This window comes from Toxotes jaculatrix, chromosome 24, assembly GCF_017976425.1.
Source record: "Toxotes jaculatrix isolate fToxJac2 chromosome 24, fToxJac2.pri, whole genome shotgun sequence".
Taxonomy (NCBI): Eukaryota; Metazoa; Chordata; class Actinopteri; family Toxotidae; genus Toxotes; species Toxotes jaculatrix.
In genome coordinates, this window is record NC_054417.1 from 1669549 (window position 1) to 1688311 (window position 18763).

Sequence of the window (18763 nt, forward strand, 5' to 3'; positions counted from 1 at the left end):
AACGGCCCAGCAATAGCAAACGCGCGCTCCAAATCTAAGCAGGCCCGAGTGCCTTCTACTCACTGAATCCATCCACAACGAAGCCTTGCCAACACTTGGCCAGTCCCAAACTCCAAAGCGGCTACACTGGTTACAAAGTCCATCTCAACCGAGCTAAAGACACAAGCCTGCACCTCCAACACTCAGATCACACACACACACACACACACACACACACACACACACACACACACACACGTAGAGCCGATGAGCGAAGCCAAACGCGGTGCTTTCTCCCAAATGGTCTCGGCTGCTCCGCTGGATCCTTCGTCCGTCCTGCAGAAACCCGACACATAATCAAACATGTTAGCCTGTGGTCACAGATCAACTCAAGCTCTGCATTTTAAACGTTCCGCGTGGGCCTTACCTGGCCTCCACGTCGGCCATTTTCCTCTGGATTACTCCGGACACACCTGTCTCGGCCTCACGCCGAAGTTCCAGCTCCACTCGGCCTGAATCGTCTCTCTGCTCTCAGCCACAGCTCTCACTGTAAACCAGAAAGTACAATCACAAATAACCCGTTAAACATGAACACACAGGCTTCCTCTGTCCACAGGTAACGAGTTCAGTTCGGTCCACTTACCAGAAAAAGAGCTTGGACAAAGCACAGCGTTACAGAGGCAGCCTCTATTCCACGGTAGTTTATAGCCAGCGTCTCCCCGCACCTGCGAAAAATCAAATTCTGCCCTGCTATTGGCTGAGCCCTCTCCTCCCCGGTCACATGGGTTTGATTAGCGCATGGGCAACAGGTGCGACTGATTTTTGGCGCGGCTCAAACTGGACTCTGATTGGACGGGACTATTGGGTTAAATGGTAGGAGGGACCTGCGGTGACTGCCCTCATAAAGCAGCAGTAACGTCCAACACAGAACAGGTGTTTGAAATGATCACAAATTGCCAGAGGTTCACTTTCAGTCTGACTCCATGGTTTTATGCATTAAAGACTTCAATCAGAATCAGTTTTACTGACCAGATTTATGCAGACACACAAGGAATCTGACTTCGGTTTCCCTTTGCTCTCAGGCACAACAGAACAACAACACAACCAACAGAACAACTATTGTTTCCATAAATACCAAAAGTGCAATGGGTCAGTCTGAATCTGGATCATGCAAACTATATATGTCATATAAGGTGTGTTCAAAAGCAAAGAAAGTCAACCAGTGAATCTGCTGTCAATTGTCTTCCAACATGGTCATTATAACCATGTTACAATATGAAGTTTACCAAAAGTTCCCTGCTTCAAACGGGCCACAGTGAATTTCTTTCAAAGGTGTGTGTCACCTGTGGCCTTCCCAGTAAAGAAATATCAAAAGAGGCAACACAACAGAGTTTATTTGGACTTTTACACACAGAATAAAGAGTTCAAAACAAATAAAAGCTCATTAAAAGATCTTGTCTTGTTTTCTCAGGCACATTAAATGTGACAGTTTAACTGAGCAAACTTGCCTGTAGTTTTCAGTGGACTAATTCCCACTGAAAAAACATGAAGCAGACACATGCAGCTGAGTCACTGCATTTTCAACTGTGTTCAAGAAACAACCTGACAGTTTAAAATGTTCACACTGCTGCATGTATTCAGCACAGTTCACAGTATAAAACAACACTGTTAAAGTTCAACACCAAAACTAAAATTTGCATTGTCATAAAAAAAAGAGAAACAACAAAACAACAAATCCGTTCCCTGTGATCTGTGCCTGCTCTTTGTGTGACTGTTTAAAAGTAAACATTTGATTGACGCGAAGCCTCTTATCTACAATTGCAGGTCAAAACGTCTTCACCGTCCACTGAAGAAATAAATCCTTCCTATGCAGTGTGAAAATTGCAAAACTGTCACACAGGTTTGGTCGAGGGCCAGTAGTTTCAGCATGGCTTTTCAGCACTGGCCAGTGTGCAAATTCTTTTTGTCAGAATTTTTTAGGGTCATTTCGTTATTTATAACATAGTTTGGTTCGAGTTTGAATTCTTCTTGCCATAGCTTCGGTACAAGTCCTGGCCTATACAGTAGCCCAGCTTAGCTCTACAGCCTTTGCAACATATTTAGTTATGAAAGATATGAGGTGATTTGATATCATCGGTTTGATCAATTAATTGTCAGTAGGTCTGCTTTAAAGCCAGGCCACAGTCTAAGCCAGCACATCTACTCCTGGTAACAGCCGGAGTTTAAAGAAGAATGGACAGAGAGGTATGCCTTATCTTACCCTTATTTGCCATTGCTTGGCCCGTGTTTCTTCTTTGCAACAAAACTGCTGTTAGAAAATAATATAATCTCATTGTTATTTGTGTGTGTGGGACGCAAACCTCTTTTGGTTAAAACTAATGAAATCTTTTTTTTTTTAGTTTAGATTAAAGCGACAAGTTTTTATTCATCTGGGAATGTTTTGACTCGTTCTCCACAGGGAGGTTTGATTAAATGGTATATTCATGTCATTTTCATGAGCTTTATATTGTGTGTAAATTTATTTCATGTTGGAAAAGGTTACCTCCCAAAGTCATCGTCATTGTGTCAAAGAACTTTAGATTTTTGATGCAGCCCTTCCACTGAAAATTTCAGATTTCACTGGGAGGTTGGTTTGGCCCCAGGCCACCATTTTCCAGACCTTCTCTAGAGGCTTCCCCCCTCGCTCTTACCTGCAGCTGTTGCTTGACCCTTTCATTCTTTTGGGCTTCAGTGATGCGCGCCTCTTCGCTGCGGAGGTCTAGCTGGCTGACGCCCTCGTTGGACAGCTCGGCGCTGGCCTCTGCGTGGTTCTCATCCTGCTCATCGTGCTTGCTCTCAGCGTGGCCGCCCGGAGGTGCCGGGACCACTGTCATGGCGGTCTTCAGCTCCTCCTTGGTCTTCTCCAAGTCCTCCTGGGCTGACAGAGCCTGCAGGAGGGGACATGCAGCAAATCGATCTTTGGAAATCAATCTATCTAGATAGATAGATAGAATTTGTGAAAAATAGATAAATCTGAACTTCTCTTATCACAACCCATTATTGTTATTACCTCATTACAATTTTTTCAGTAAGAAAGGCAAACAGACAAAAACTGCAGAGATTTCTTTGGATGAGTTAATGTCCAAAGAAATATGTTCATCTGATCCAACATTTGTCCTTATTGTAATCATACTTATAAAACTACGACTAAATAGCTAATAAGAAGAATGACATTTCTATATTTGCATGTAGCAAAGCTTCATTAGTGTGAAACCTGCCTAGTTAAAATGATTTTGTTGTAATACACCAGCATCACAGTCATTATCATGATCTTACTGATGACACTCACAGGTATACACATGCAGAGTAACCATGTTAAGCAGTTAAACTGTTTTACAGCTTATTCAGAAAAAGTCTGATTCCTGCAGGATGAAACACTTTGTCAGTTTGATGAAGAAAAGACATTTAGGCATCATATGGTAACAGAGATAAACCACAGACAGATGGTTATGCAACATTCAACTTCACTATTTGCCACAAAGTTTGCGAGCGTCGTCACGTTGCCTCGTCTCTAGCGCTGCCTTACAGTGAGTAAGGCCACTCTGGAGACATGGAGGCACCATCTATTAACTTATTGGCCTTTGAAAACCCAGCGTGGAAATAAGTTTTAGTTCACAATTATTATAAACGTGCACACGCTGCTCAAGTAGACAAAGTAGAAAATAAAATAAATTCTCTGAGGCATCAAGTTGCTTGTAGTGAATTTATTCAGTGAGTGTGGCTGGACAGGACAGCTGCTTGTTAGCTACAGTATGAATGAAGACAGGCTGATTACAGGAAAGACATGCATGGGTAAATCACAAGAAGCACATCCACGGCCTCGTTAAAGATGCAAATCAGAACAAACATCACACTTCAGATTCTTATATGTGATGACGGTGAAGTAGGCCTACACAGCGGATGCTTAAGAAAGCCTATTTGCAGTAACAAAGCGTGCAGGTACCTTATTGACACATTTGAACTGAACGGCCGCCTGCCTAGGTACAGTGGTGTAGGTGCACCCAGGAAACCTGCTCTCCTTCTTAAGGGTGCAGTCAAATATGTTCAACTTTTCTCTACTTGTCACAACTTCTAAATCTCCTCTACAGTCTTGGCTTAAGGCGTCCATGCTGCTCACTATGAAGGTCACTGAGTGCCTGCATTGTCTCTTCCCGTTGTCAGAGATCCCCCTAGTTGTCACTAACTGAGTACAATCTTTTGGATCTGCTGCCGTGATGACAAGCCTCTCAAAGGGCGGATCCTCAGCGAGCGCACAGGCAGAGAGCAGCACCAGCAGAAAGCAGGCAAACTGGATCTTCATGGTTCACTGGGGAGAAACAGAGGAAAACTGATTTATATAAAAAAGTAAGAAGCACAAGTGATAACTTTATAATAACTTCAGCAATGTGGTCAAAACAGCAGAGCCTTTCTCTTCAAATCTATTACTAGTACCAGAAAATAACAGCTTTCCCTCACTGTCCACGTTCCAGGTCGACTCCAGCTCAAATGCACAAACACTGTTCCTCCTTTATTTAGCAAACTTTAGCGAAGATAATTCAGACAACCAAACACTTTCAATATAAACTTTTAAAAACATGTTTCCTTACCTTTTTTCTCGCTTGGATGATGAGATATTGGTCGGCTGATTCACCCGCTGTGGTCCAGGCAGGAGTTGGTGGTGTGAGGCACCAGATGGCGAGGACGTCTTCAGCGAAGGAAATTCTCTGAAGCTGTATCCTGCTTACAGCGAGCCCATTATATAGTGTCCAGGTGGACGGGCAACAGCTGCTTGTCTATCCAATGAATATTTATCTGAACAGAAATCAGTTAAAGACAGCTCTGCATGTGAGATATGTGAGTAGATTATGCAAAATCTTTGTTAGGCGAGCATGCCGGCATTTGGTGCCTACCCTATCATATTTGGACAGTGCTGCAGTCTTCATTGTTGTAGCGGTACAGTCGCTGTTTCCAGAGTATTCAACACCAAATATTAAATACATCTTTGTTATTATATTTACTTTTCTATCTTAGTACAATGTGCTGTGTGTGCAGCAAAGTAGAAAGCCAGGTGTGCTGCACATCAACTGTCATACATGTAACTACAGTATGATTTATATCACAGACCTGGAAATTTAAGTTACTGTTCTCATTAACTACAACACAATGTATCGCTGACCTTAAACATACAGTAGCTTTCAATGTCATTTGAATGAGAAAAAAAAGACGAGGTCTCATTGGCATCATATCTGAACAGAGATAAGTCTCAGAAAGCTCTATACAAGATATGCAAGCAGGTTATATGATACACACCAATTCACCACAAACACGTCACCAAGGCTCCACACAGTCACTGACATGTTTACTGACTTTACAAAAACACACAGTGCGATCAAGAACAGACAGGACGTCTTTAGACCTACACTTCCATTCAGACCTCACGTGTTGTGCTGTTTGACTGTAGCAAAGCAGAGAGTAAATTACCAACTGATGACTGAACATAAAACATAACACACCCTCGGCAAACACTTAAAAGTCAGGCTCTTAATCCAAATGTTTTAAGCACAATATTCAGATGGTTTAAAGGACTAATCCATCTAACTAAAAACCTGCATCATGTACCACAAACAAATCCTGCCACATCTATGACAGATTAAATGCTGCAGAGAATCACCAGGAAAAAAAAACAGTGTCTGCTGAAGTCTGTGGGTCAGAAACTCCAACCACTCACTGCCTGCAAACAATTTACATGTTTAAATTAAACTCATCTTACTTATCTAATAACCCTTTCTAATACTAGAAGGTAACATATCAAATGAAGACAAATACATTAAACTTAAAAACACTATCGCTGCACCGCGTCTCTTATCACTGTGGATTTCTACATATTCAGAGAAAACATTTTCTCCCACACTGACGTCTACAGCATGTGCTGCTTAAAACACAGATTATTTTCATTAACCAACAGAAGGATATTTTATACAGGACAACAAGGCCACAGCAGCAGCCATATAATACTATGAGCGGTACACCTTAAACTATAAATATGACAATGAATGAGAGCCATTCATCATCATCTTTCTTCGATGTGCTGCATCACTTCCCTACTCAGGATTATGCTGTTGAGACAGCCATGTACGGTGCTCCGCTGTGAAAGAAAGAGTGAGATACCTGGGAGATAAAACACTGCTGATTTGAATAAAGAGTACTCATGGGCATTTTATCTGAACAGAGCTTAATCACAGGCAGCTATGGAGTCACGATATTCAAGTTAACTGAGCCAAGAACACGTTGGCATAGCTCTTGTGAGCTATTCACATACATTAATATACGCTACAAATATCTGGCTTTTCGAACAATGAGAAGAGATGACACAGCAATTCTGCTATGTGTTCTCACACCTTAATCTCTAAACATGTGGATAACATGCAGAGTTTTATACTGAGTCATATGAGCTTGTGTGGACGTGGTCAATGAAGGACTAAAGGAAACGTGCATTCATGTGATGACTTTATTCTTTTAAACACATCGTGTGACAGTGAAACATCAAGTGCTGAGTGATTTAACACGTTCTTCAAAAAACAACCAAACAATTCCACAGTGCATTTACACACAAATAAGAGCAGCAGATGGACGTGTCAGCTGTTTCCATGATTCATGACACTTTGGATTTTCCTGACATCCAGTCACAGAGCGACCTGCCACACCAGAGTAAATAACCGAGACACTCAGGATGTGTCCTCACTTTGCAGGCAAGAAGGCAGACAGGATGGCAGCCGGTGTCTTCTAACAGAAGACTGGTCTGGTACAGCTTGAAGTTGACTAGGCCGGCCTGTATCAGATCTTGGACTAGACTGGACTGGCCTAGTATAGCCTGGCCCGCTTGAGGTAGATGGAGGCCTCAGGTCAGATACATCCACGCTGCCCACAGGAGAACAAGCAGCCCTGGTCTGTGCTGAGTGACGTCTGTGCTCGGCTGATTTCTTCTCCACCCTCGCATCATCCACCAGCGGTCTGGAGGAGCAGCTGATGCTCGTCTGTGATTGGCCAACGTCTGTTTCTGACCGTTGGACTGGGGTCACCTGCCAGTGTGGCCGACTGTGCTCACTGGTCTGATGACGTGATGGGTGCACCGGAGAGCAGCCGTCAGAGGAGGAGCTGTGGAGGACAGAGAGGTTGTATTTTTTAATAAATCTCACAGAACTTCTTCAAAAATTTTGAGTTTTATTTGTAGTGTATCCTACCCAGTGTCTCCCAGTCTGTATTTTTATAGTCTTTTTTTCCAGTTGCACATACATTATGTCAAATCATACTAAAACTAAGTAAAACTAAAGCAGCAGCAATTCAGGCAGCAGCTTCAGTTAAACAGAGCTACAAAGCTGCCTATGAAGTGCTTTGGAAATCGACCTCATACTGTCATTTCTTCTCAAAGTTAAACTTACCTGTTGACTGACGTCTGAAGGGAAGAGGAGGGTGAAGCGTAGGGAGGCCAGTGGTGTTTATGTGGGCTCGCCATGGTCACATAGTCATCCTGAGGTAACACAGATGAACTGTGGCTGACTTGTGGGGACATCATCATGTAGCCCAGACCTTCCTGCTCGTCTCCCAGCTCCCATCCCTCCATCCTGCAGGCTGCAGCACCACAGTGCTGCATCCTCATTTCCATGTAGCTGCCAGTCTCAGACACGGACCTTTGCTGGGATCTGACAGGGCTGAGGTGTGAGGCGAAACTCAGAGTGGATTCAGGCTCTGTTCTCTCTGGTCTGTGGGGCTCCGGGTAACACCGCGTTGGACTAGTCTGGACGTCACTGCTTCTGGGTGGCAAGGCCTGGAGGGAGCTAGGCGGTCTCACATTGCTCAGCTTGTCTCTGTGTTTGGTTCTGCTGCGTTTTGAGATCAGAAGTGCTTGAAGCTGATTGTGGTTGGAGGCTGGCGACCTGCTAAAGTCAGGAAGAGCTCGCAGTGCTCGTACTGTGTCCCGCACTGCTTCATGAATGTTCTGGGCAATTCCTGAGTTTCCTGTACAGAAGAGACAAAAAGATAAGGAGTCACAGTCCAATCAAAAGGTGGAAATAAGATCAACACATCCTTTATTCTTTATTCTTAATTACCTTGGTCTCTTGCCTCCATCCAGATCTCTCCAGGACCGTCGGGCGCCGACCTGCCGAGCTCCAAGAAGAACGAGCCATCCAAATGACCAAAGCGCCGAACGCTGAGCAAAGGTATCGTAACCGACCGCAAATCACTGCAAGCACCCACTCTGACCAAGATGAGCGCGGTAGCTGTGAGGCAGAGCCGGGTCTCTCCTGTGAGGGACTTGGACCGGCCCAGACCTCTGGGCTTCACTGAGACAGGCCAGACCTTAGACGAAGGTGAAGGGAGCGGAAGCGAAGATCCGACAGGGATATTTTTATTTCTAATCAAGAGCCGGTACTCGAAAAGGCCTTTTTTTCCCTTTTTTATTGAAAACTGTAATTATATTGTGTCCAACACTCTGTGTTGAACCATTTGCTTTTGAAATACTGTAAGTTGAAATACAATATACCTGTGAATGAGCTCAGCATCCAAAGACACCCAAACTACAGTCACCTGACTGTACAGTACGGCTGATCTGTGATTTCAGTGATAACTATAATGTTGACTGATTATTTTTAAATACCTTTGATGTCTTTTTTACTCTGGGGGGTTTTAGTAGTTATTCAAACTTTGCTTTAGTAATAAGAAACCATGATTTATGGCATAACAGAGCCTCATTAAACATAAGGGTTAAATTAACATGATAGTCTAAGTGAAAATATTAGTCTATATTAACTTTATTATTATTATTTTTAGTATTTTTTTTTCTTATTCCACACTGAGTTGTCAAGGCCAAGGAAACCATCACATTGCAAATTAAGTTAAAAAGAAAAAAACATCTGGTCTAACCTCTTTGAAGGAAGCAGCCGGGGGCAGAGTGCAGTACCCATCATCCTCTTCATCAAACCCCTCTCCGTGCTCGTCATCCTTCCGCTCTTCCTCCATCAGTCTCTTAATGGCCAGATACCAGTCGTCTTGTTGCTGCTGGTCCTCCACCACCAGCACCATGGTCTGATCCTTGGCATACAACGCAACCATGTGGCCTTTCCTGGAACTGCCAGTCCGGCTGACACCAAGACAGCACCTCAGGTAAATAACCCTGGGAAGCAGGAATTAAATTGAGTTCATTTTAGTTTGTCATGTTTCCACAGTCCCCTTACAAACACTGTTTAAAGTTCACACTAGCAGTGTTTATTCATGAATTAGTAAAACAACTGTAAATTTACCAACCCTTGCTTGCTCGACCCAAACAGCGCAGCTTTGCTGGCAGACTTCTCCACTGCTGTGAACTTCTCCCGGCTCTTGTACCACTCAAGTCGGCTCGGCCCAGTGTGACTCCCTGCTCTCAGGACAAAATATCTCCTGTGGTTTCGCTCCAGCTTCCCCAGGTAACCTTCTTTCACCACATCTCTGTGCGGCCCAGAGGAGGAGACGAGGGCGCCGGCCAGCTGGACCAGAGGGACGGACGTCTGGCAGGTACAGAACAGTTCTTCATAGAAATGAGATGAAGGAAGTTCACTAGTCTGCATCCCCACGTGATGGTGGCCAGAGTCCTCAGCTGGCTCCAGCTGATGACCACTCATCCAGGGAGGCGGCAGGGGAGATTCAGCTGGCAGCCATGTTTGGGTGGAGCTGCAGCAGGGAGACGACAGAGGGGAACTGGAGGCAGATACCGGTCTCCTTCGACTGCCGCACCCGTCATGTCCTTCAGCCATCTCGTTCATTTCAAGCTGAAAACCTGAAGAAAAATCAGAAACTGGCCTGTGGTAACAGGAGGATTAATAAGAAAAGTCAGAGGTTCTACAAAAAACTAAAAAGATTTTCAGCAGCTGAGGAGACTGAAAGTTCACACACCGTCTGTGAACCACGGCTCTACTGTTTTATTTGCTTTTGTACCATTTCCTCCTACACCAGTGATGACTGAGAATATTTTGCACTTAAAACTTTAGTTCCACAATTCTTTGTACAAAGTATTGCATCATTTTCTCAGTCCTGTTCAAAGCAAAATAAACCTTTCTTTAAAATTACCCATTGTGGGAATACAATATTTCTATTTATTTTTACAAACATAAATAAGCCATAACATCCAATCGCATAAGAATAAAATATAGAGAAAAGATTTAAGGACAGGATAAATATTCTCAATTATTAACAGCATTAATTAGGAAATGTTTTTATCACAAAACAAATAATGAGATTGATGCACTTTTATTCTAGGAAAAAAATCGAAGCGCTTCAGTGCAGCCCTGCAGAAAAGAAACGGTTTAGCTACATGCTCAACGCTAATGAGGCTGTGCTGAAGGCTACTGAGGCTAATGAGGCTAAGCTGAATGCTAATGAGGCTATGCTGAACGCTAATGAGGCTAAGCTAACGTTAGCTCGGCGGCGTTTTCACAAAGGGTCCGCACAAATCCGTTTGTTTAAAACTTACCTGCGGCTCACAGGTATTAACATCGCACCTGGAAACACACACGACTGCTTTTCATTTCAGGGAAACGACAGCGTTAAAGTTAAAACATTATCTCCAAACTTATTTTCCGCGTCTTTCCCGTATTCGGGTACAGGTGAATCTGCCCAGGTGTGTCTGGGACCAATCACTGTGGCGTTCAGGAGCTCCTCGTAAAGCCCAACTCTCAATCACAGAAAAGTTGGACAACTCGCTCATTCAAGTTATTAGGAGGGCAAAATAAAATACGTGGCTTTGAAAAAACACAAGAAAGCTCCAGACAGATTGACTCACATTAACCTGAGCTGCTGCTGGAAAATAAATTCACAAAGTTAAAGGACTCTTTACGTTCTCAAGCCTGTGTTTACAACTCACAGTCTCCCCTGAAGCAGCAGCAGCGGCGGCGGTGGCGCCCTCTGCTGGCTGTAAAGCTTACAGCACCTGGTATTCCCAATATTCATTCATTCATTCAACACACAGTGACTGAATGTCACTGGTTTTACTCACTTCTACTCCACAACACTGTGATTCTGACTGTGAGGAGTTACTTGCAGATTCAGTTTTTAATCTAAATATCTGCACATATTTGTGAATCTACGTGGTTTTATTCCCCTCGTAGGCCCCTGCTCACACTGGCTGCAGCAGCGGTTGGTCCTGGTGACATAATCACATTAACGGCTAGACCAGTTTGGTTTCAGGATGTTTCAACATCAGCAACTTCTCATTGTGAACACAGCCGCTGCCAGAGCACCAGGCAAGCCAGACCTGTGGATCCCACTCACTCTGTCTCTCTTGCTGTCCCAGGATGTCTCTCCTCCGGGGTGTCCTCTTACACGTCCTGAGCTGGGCCGGCCTCTGTCAGATCCTGTATGCGGTCTGTACCGGACTGGTTGCTGTGGTTGGAGCTTGGACGGTGAGGCTGCTGGTGCGTCACGCCTGGTACACGCACAGACTGTCTTGCTTCAGCAAACCACATGCAGACTCATGGCTGATGGGCCACCTGGGCCAGGTAGGACCCACACTCCAAGGCTGGAGAGACACACACTAACACACACGAATAGAATAATTAGCTAGTTTTTAAACAATCAACATTTGTCTCATTTATGACCTGTAAATGTCATCAGTTTGTCATTATGGTGAAAGGACACACCAGGGAACCTAACTGTGATACAGGAAGCACTTTCTCTTGCAAAATATTTTCATTGCAAAATGTCCTCATGATAAATTTCCTTTAAACCTTTTTTTTTTTTGCCTCAGATGCAGAGCACAGAGGAAGGTCTCCTCCAGGTGGATGAACTGGTGCAGACCTACAAACACTCCTGCAGCTGGTTCCTGGGACCTTTCTATCACCTGGTCAGAGTCTTCCACCCTGACTATGTCAAACCTCTACTCATGGCACCTGGTAGGGTTACACGCTGTGGGTAAAATCAAATGTGATATCTTATTTCTACAAAATTTTCACCCAGATTTCCCAAAGCTTGTTTTAATATTTAATGTTCTTTCCCCCTTCTTAAAGCCAGCATCACAGTGAAAGACGAGCTTATCTATGATCATCTGCGTCCATGGCTTGGTGAGTCAAACAGCCTCATGTCGCTCTGATATAAGTCGAGTTTAACAGGTTTTGACTGTTCGGTTGGAACCAGCTCTGACTCCATGTTTCATAACACTCGAGATGATGACAAAGCTGTTGAGTAATTTCAGCAGTTACAGGTTTTTTTTTATTTCCATTTGATAAAAGTCAGGTCTTGACTTAACAAACTAAGACGGTGGACAGTGATTCAATTTACTGTCCTCACTTTTCCAAACCATGTCTCTCTCTCTCGTGTCCCAGGACAGAGTCTGTTGCTTAGCAACGGGGAGCAGTGGTCTCGCAAGAGGCGGCTGCTGACTCCAGCTTTTCATTTTGATATTCTGAAGAACTACGTCGCCACATTTAACACGTCGACCAACACCATGCACGTAAGACACACGGAGCTGCTATAAAACGAGAATCAGTGAGCGACAGATTCAGTTGTATGCTCTTTCTGTTGTGTGGTCAATACTGATTTTTTATAAAGAACCAGAATCTTTCTCTCTGTGTTTCTGTGTCTTTCAGGATAAATGGCGCCGTCTGGTGGCAGAAGGCAGGACCAACACAGAGATGTTTGACCATATCACTCTGATGACACTGGACAGTTTACTCAAATGTGCCTTTAGCCACAACAGCAACTGTCAGGAGTGAGGACACATATTCAAACCCTTTCCACACGTATACATTTTCAACTTGTGTTGTACTTTAGTGTTTATTTTTGAAAATGTCCTCTCACTGCAGGTCTACCAGTGAGTACGTGTCAGCCATAGTGGAGCTCAGTGACCTGATAATAGATCGTCGACTAAAGATTTTACACCACTGGGACTGGATTTACTGGAAGACGCAGCAGGGAAAACAATTTAAAAAAGCCTTAAGTGTTGTACACAGGTACGGTATGTGATCGGGTGTGACCTCCTGACCTTTATGCAACAGTGTTGGACAGACAATGTAAGAGTCTTCAAGTCCTGCGACACATTTAACTGCTAAATGATGAAAACCAACATAATATTTACTTATTATATTGCAACATCTTGATATGTGATGTTTTATTGTATAATGTTTTGTGTTTGGGTGAAACTTGGTGCTTGCAGGTTTACCAGGGAAGTGGTCCAGAAGCGGCGTGCCCTCATTTGCCAGCAGCGGGACACAGAAGCAGATTTCCCCACAGCACCACAGAGGAAGAAAGATTTTGTGGACATCATCCTGCTGTCAAGGGTAAGAGAGAAGGAGAGAGAAGCGTAAACAAAAGAGAAAAAAAGTGAGGTGAAGGGACAGACCCGGGACTGTGTGTGTGTGTGTTGCAGGATGAGGACGGACAAGGCTTAACAGATGAGGAGATACAGGCAGAGGCCAACACCTTCATGTTTGCAGGTGGACAATTTAAACTACACAACTTTTTACTAAACAGTGGCCTCTGTGGTCTAAAGTGTTCACACAACTAAGAAATTGTCATAAAATTCACAATTTGACTTGAAATTTTCTAAAATTAAAAGCAAATCCTCCTACTTTGTCCCACAGGTCATGACACAACAGCCAGTGCGATTTGCTGGACGCTGTATAATTTAGCACGCCATGCCCACTATCAGGAAAAATGCAGGCAGGAAGTGGTGGAGCTGATGAAAGGACGAGAGAGGCGAGACGGACATGAAATAGAGTGGTCAGAAAACACACACACCCAAAACCTGAACCACTGGACTTTGACATTCGTTTCCTTTGCTATTTGACAGTAGATATGAAATTCTGGCAGAAATGAGGAGCATTTACATGTAAATCTGTATGTACATGCAATCTCTTATTTGTTTGTCTAAAGGGAGGATCTGTCAAACCTCACCTTCACCACCATGTGCATCAGAGAAAGCCTGAGACTCCACTCTCCTGTGCAGGCCGTAACAAGGAAATACACCCAGGACATGGCGCTGCCAGGGGATCGGACAGTACCTGAGGGTGAGAGGGAGAGACTCTGAGACTCTGAAGTTCCTGCAAAAGATTGTAGAGATTTAGAAGGCTGAGCCTCGTCTTGTCTCTTTTTTATCAACCATATACGTGCATGTTAGAAAGGCGAATGAAATGAAAGCAGAATGTTTTTCTGGAAGTTCCCACTTGAGAAGGTTGTACAGTACACCAACCACAACTGTGAAGTGAAATGCCTGATAAGAGTATTTGGTTACTCAACTCAAAATACTTCTCCTTGCCTGTAAACCTTCCCCAGGTGCCATTTGTCTGGTCAGTATTTATGGAACACACCACAACCCCACTGTCTGGACAGACCCACATGTAAGAAATTAATAAAACAACCTTAACTTTATTTTCCCTTTCACACAGCTCTGTCATGTTTGACCTGTGCGATTCACTCTCTGTTAGGAGTTTAATCCTCTGCGTTTTGACCCAGCCAACAAAGAAAGCCAGTCTTCTCATGCCTTCATCCCCTTTTCATCAGGCCCCAGGTACACTGGCCTCTCCTAATATTTAGACCTGACACAGCTAAAAGTGCATTGTTAAAGAAACGAATGTGTGTGTGTTCACAGGAACTGTATCGGTCAGAAATTCGCCCTGGCAGAGCTGCGAGTCGTTGTGGCGCTGACCCTGCTCAGGTTCCGTCTGACCCCGGGGGAGAACCCCGAACTCGGGACCAGCTCTGGTGGCGTTCGCCGTCTCCCCCAGCTCGTCCTGCGCGCTGAGGGAGGCCTGTGGCTGCAGCTGGAGCCTCTGACTACAGCCAACATGGAGGAACCACTGGCTGAATGATCCAATAAGATCACCTGTTCACCTGTTTTATAACATAACATGAACACAGACCCTCTGGCCTCACACCTGGGACTTTAGCACTGTTCTTCTCACTGTATTCATGCTTACTGTATTGTTTCTAAATGCATCTGCAACTTCTGCTTTCTACAGAGCACAATTTTGGGCTTTTACTATCACTTCAAAAATGATGAAACATTTAATGTAATACTGCACAGTGTAATATGTAATTTGCTGTTGCAGCATTTATTGTTCTATTGCATGACTTGTTGACTATTTTTTACTATATTGAGTTTAGTTTAAATAAATTCTGAGATTAAAGTCAAGTGTAGCAAAGACAATTTGTGGCAGCGAATGACTGTATTGGATTTAAGGAATCTTAATGAGGACAACACAAACTACTGCCTCTATTTAAAAAAATTGTACTTGTGCGATTATTAAATGAAACCTACGGATTTTTCTCTCACAAGAAAAGTGTGATAAAGTGCTGCATTGAAGTTTTCTGGCTGCAGTAACAACTTTTGGCCACTGGGAGGTGGTGTTGGAAATTATTATAATTTTTATTATAATTTTTGTAATAATATTGTGATTATTATTATGATTTCTACACCTCAGATATTCTAGTTGGGTTAGTATGAAACACATTTTTGTTGAGAGTCCATTAATCTATAAGCACATTTAAAATGCTTATTTTCAGTGTGATGGTGGAGGCGGGGTTACTATGGTTTCACTTTTGCACGTCTTCCAGTTGCCATCGCCAGTTCACGGATCTTTACGCAAACCTGTTTAACCTATGGTGTTTTTTAAGCTCCTCAACAAGCTGACATGTTTCTCTGGCAGCAGAAAAGAAGCAGAGTGGACTTCCCCTCGTTTCTGACGGTGTAACTGCCGGAGGAGTAACGATGTGGCTGCCCGTGTCCCTGACGGTGTTGGCCGGGTGGCTCTGTGTTTTCGGGGCTTTTGTGTCCGCACAGTCCGGTAAGTTATTTGCCTCCAACTTTCTGTTTAACGACTTGTTGTTATACGTTGCAAAGGAGCTTTTTTGTGGTTTATATTTGTACATCTGCGCAGGCTGTGTCGCACTATTGGATTTTTCCATAACCATGGCCCCACCCATTATAAAGCCTCATGTTCGGATTCATACTGATGTCAGTAAGTTAGGTTTAGAAAATATTTACTGTCAACAGTACAGAATACATGAGGGACTACATGTATTTATGTTTAAGCTCATGTTCATTTTATAGACACATGGGACAGGCAAAAACAAACAAAAACAAAACTAAATAATGATAATAATAAAAAAACTAAATAATGCCACCCACATTACATTACAAAGGGGGAAATGAAAGCAATTCAAAGCAACTTCTGTCTCTTAAGGTGGCAACCAATAATAACCATTACTTTAAACTATATATATATATATATATATATATATGGCACACTGAGCTTCTTTTTTTCCCTACAGAGAATATCGTCTACAAGAAGGAGGGTGATGAAGTTGTCCTCAAACCTGGCTCCATCTCTGTGCCTGTCCCCATCACCAGCATCATCTGGAGAGATGGTCCTAACATTGCCTCTCAGTGGGACAATTCTGACTCTGAGATTACTAATTATCGTCATTTCAAAGGTACATACTGACCCTAGATCAGCTCAGCTCTCACAGGTTGAAGCTAAATGAAACGTTACAGTTTTAATTAGTTGTGAGACCCGAGTTGAGAAGCTAACACTGTCCATGTTTGTTTCCAGGCCGTGTGAGCCTGAACATTTCCAGTGGAGAGATGACAATCAAAGGACTTACTCGAAGTGACACTGAATTGTACACACCGGAAATCAACAGCCTCAAGGCCGCTCCAACTCGTCTCATTATCATCTGTATGTGGATAAATTACACACAGTTTTTAGTGAGGTTTAACAAGCTGAGCAAAGTGGTGCTTAATTTTGTGCGTAACTAAATTCACTTTAGGCATATGAATGAAAATAAAAATGAGTGTTGCCTTGACCTTTTCTATTTTTTTTCTCCAATAACAACAGCTCCAGTCCCTGTACCCACTGTCACTAAAGCCTGTGATGATGCGAACACCAGCTGTACTTTGACCTGTGAAGGAAACACCACAGCTGTTGAACTAGTCACCTACATATGGAAGTCAGATGACAAAGAACTGACAGCTTCATCTAAGGAGCACCATGTTACAAAGGTGTTGTTTATATTTTGTTTTTGTCACTATGTTTTCTACAGACCTGAAACTGATAAGAAACTGAGCAACAGAAAATTAATTGCAGAACTATTTCTATAATTAATTACTTTTCTTTCTTCTTATTGGACTGTTCCTGGAATATTAAGGAATTTTGTGAGGTTTAAGTGATTGATGATGCTTACTGTTTCACTCAACTCTACAGGAGGACAGTTCAAGCATAAAGGAGTTCAGCTGTGAGCTGAAAAATCCAGTCAGCCTGGAGAGCAGCAAACCCATCCCCAACCCTTTCATCACGACTCGTGAGTTTCACTACGAAGAAAACTTTGTTATATTCCAGAAGAAATGTCAAGGAATTACGGATTATATCACGGCCACTCGTTTATCGTGTTATTTTTTTTCTAGCACCTGAAGGGGGTCTGAAAATTAACGCAGGACTCACAGTCTTCATCTGTCTGCTGACAGTCGTGGTGGTTGTGGCTCTTATACACAGATGGAAAGCAGGTATAAATCATGATATGATGCCGTTCTTATTGGCATTATATCAATATTAGCAGCAAAATGTTTCTATTCTGTAATTTGTCTGAGGTCTGAGTCTGAGATTTTAATTATTCTGTTGATTTCCTATAGGGATGTGGTTCTTCCAAAAAGGTAAGAAAGCTAAAGCAAAATTTTGATATTTGAAAAAAAAACAAAAAAAACCTTTTTTTTTAAATAGCTGTTTAGTTTAGTTTTTTTTTTTTACAGTCTTAGGTGAGTCAATCTGAGTAAGGATCCATCCAATAACACATGACAGCTGTTGGTGACAGTCCAGTGTTCAGTCTAGTTAGTAGTTTCCTCCTGTGCAAAATAAGTCTAAACAGATCACACCAGAACATAACATCTTATAACGCCTGTGACTTTCCCCCTGCAGACTCCATGCCATGGGAAGCAGGTCAGCAACTCAAATGACTTGTACTCTTATGCATATTTTTGTCCTGAATTTCAGAGCGTTGCTCACAGAGTAATAACCAGGGCCTTAACAGTCAGATGCTTCTCATGTGTTGTCTCTTAATGTGTCTTTCTTTTTGTCTAAAATCACAGACTTCTGGAGGAATCATAAGAAGCCACGTAAGTTTAAACCACAGCGCATTTTCTTTAGTTTTGTCCAGTTTTATTTTGATTAAAAAACAGGTTGAAATCTATGTGTCCATATCATTAATTCAGGAACAAATGTGCCTGAAACTAATGGCACCACAGTTCCTCAGGAGCAGCAAGAAGACGGTAAGATAGAAAAAAAAAACCTGCTTGTCTCTAAAGATTTTTTATCGTTTTTATTCACTTAAAGAAATCCAGGTGTGTAATTTTTAGCAGGAGTGTGTGACTCTTCTTTCCTTTTTTCATTTGGCAGAGGAAACACCAATAGCATAGACACCTGAACAACACCAACAAGTCAGGAGCTGTCTGTCAGGTGTAAAAGAAATGATCCTCACCTGTCTAAAAAAATAAAATAAAAAAAATCTTCTGCTGGGACCTACCTAAAGTCACATGCAAGTTATTAGGAATGAAATAACAGCCCAGGTTCATAGCGCTGCCCCGGAGAGACGCTTGAAGTAGAGCTTTCTAGATTTTCCAGAGAGGCAGAGAATCTTTAGACAATGCCAGGAAACCCAGTTCAGCTCGCCTTCCTGTGACAGCATACCAACTGGTACCTCAGGCTCATTAAATCAACGGCTGAGGATTATTCGAAGTGGGACTGGTGTG

The 18763-nt window shown here is 43.0% G+C and overlaps 4 protein-coding genes across 9 annotated transcripts in view; 2 read left to right on the forward strand and 2 right to left on the reverse strand.

Moving 5' to 3' along the window:
- Window positions 1–18763, reverse strand: part of s100b (S100 calcium binding protein, beta (neural)) — a 614446-nt gene that overhangs the window by 106115 nt on the left and 489568 nt on the right. The window lies entirely within an intron of this gene.
- On the reverse strand, window positions 262–11411 carry LOC121177881 (insulin receptor substrate 2-B-like). Of its 3 annotated transcripts, none has more exons than XR_005893397.1 (6): window positions 11299–11411; window positions 9301–9808; window positions 8920–9169; window positions 2670–2906; window positions 407–526; window positions 262–315 (listed from the first exon to the last, which is right to left on the reverse strand). XR_005893397.1 is itself a non-coding variant. In XM_041032293.1 (6 exons), exons 2-6 carry the CDS (start codon window positions 9792–9794, stop codon window positions 6723–6725), a joined length of 2001 nt encoding a protein of 666 aa, XP_040888227.1. In that variant the 5' UTR covers window positions 9795–9808; window positions 11299–11411; the 3' UTR covers window positions 6514–6722. The 3 variants fall into 3 exon arrangements, 2 of the variants coding, with proteins under 2 accessions (XP_040888227.1, XP_040888228.1); XM_041032293.1 differs by lacking the exons at window positions 262–315; window positions 407–526; window positions 2670–2906 and adding exons at window positions 6514–7152; window positions 7437–8013; window positions 8106–8355; XM_041032294.1 differs by lacking the exons at window positions 262–315; window positions 407–526; window positions 2670–2906; window positions 11299–11411 and adding exons at window positions 6514–7152; window positions 7437–8013; window positions 8106–8355; window positions 10502–11271.
- Window positions 11228–15247, forward strand: LOC121177889 (cytochrome P450 4F3). Of its 2 annotated transcripts, none has more exons than XM_041032310.1 (13): window positions 11228–11525; window positions 11774–11933; window positions 12033–12086; window positions 12348–12475; window positions 12612–12733; window positions 12828–12974; window positions 13178–13301; window positions 13391–13457; window positions 13605–13743; window positions 13897–14030; window positions 14296–14360; window positions 14448–14530; window positions 14612–15247. In XM_041032310.1, the coding sequence occupies exons 1-13, from the start codon at window positions 11322–11324 to the stop codon at window positions 14829–14831; spliced, it is 1647 nt and encodes a 548-aa protein (XP_040888244.1). In that variant the 5' UTR covers window positions 11228–11321; the 3' UTR covers window positions 14832–15247. The 2 variants fall into 2 exon arrangements, with proteins under 2 accessions (XP_040888244.1, XP_040888245.1); XM_041032311.1 differs by having other exon boundaries at window positions 11229–11525; window positions 11774–11918; window positions 14612–15246.
- On the forward strand, window positions 15547–18548 carry LOC121177929 (carcinoembryonic antigen-related cell adhesion molecule 1-like). Its single transcript, XM_041032369.1, has 11 exons — window positions 15547–15806; window positions 16294–16455; window positions 16575–16700; window positions 16860–17023; window positions 17226–17322; window positions 17426–17524; window positions 17651–17671; window positions 17934–17954; window positions 18104–18130; window positions 18227–18283; window positions 18411–18548. Exons 1-11 carry the CDS (start codon window positions 15731–15733, stop codon window positions 18428–18430), a joined length of 870 nt encoding a protein of 289 aa, XP_040888303.1. The 5' UTR covers window positions 15547–15730; the 3' UTR covers window positions 18431–18548.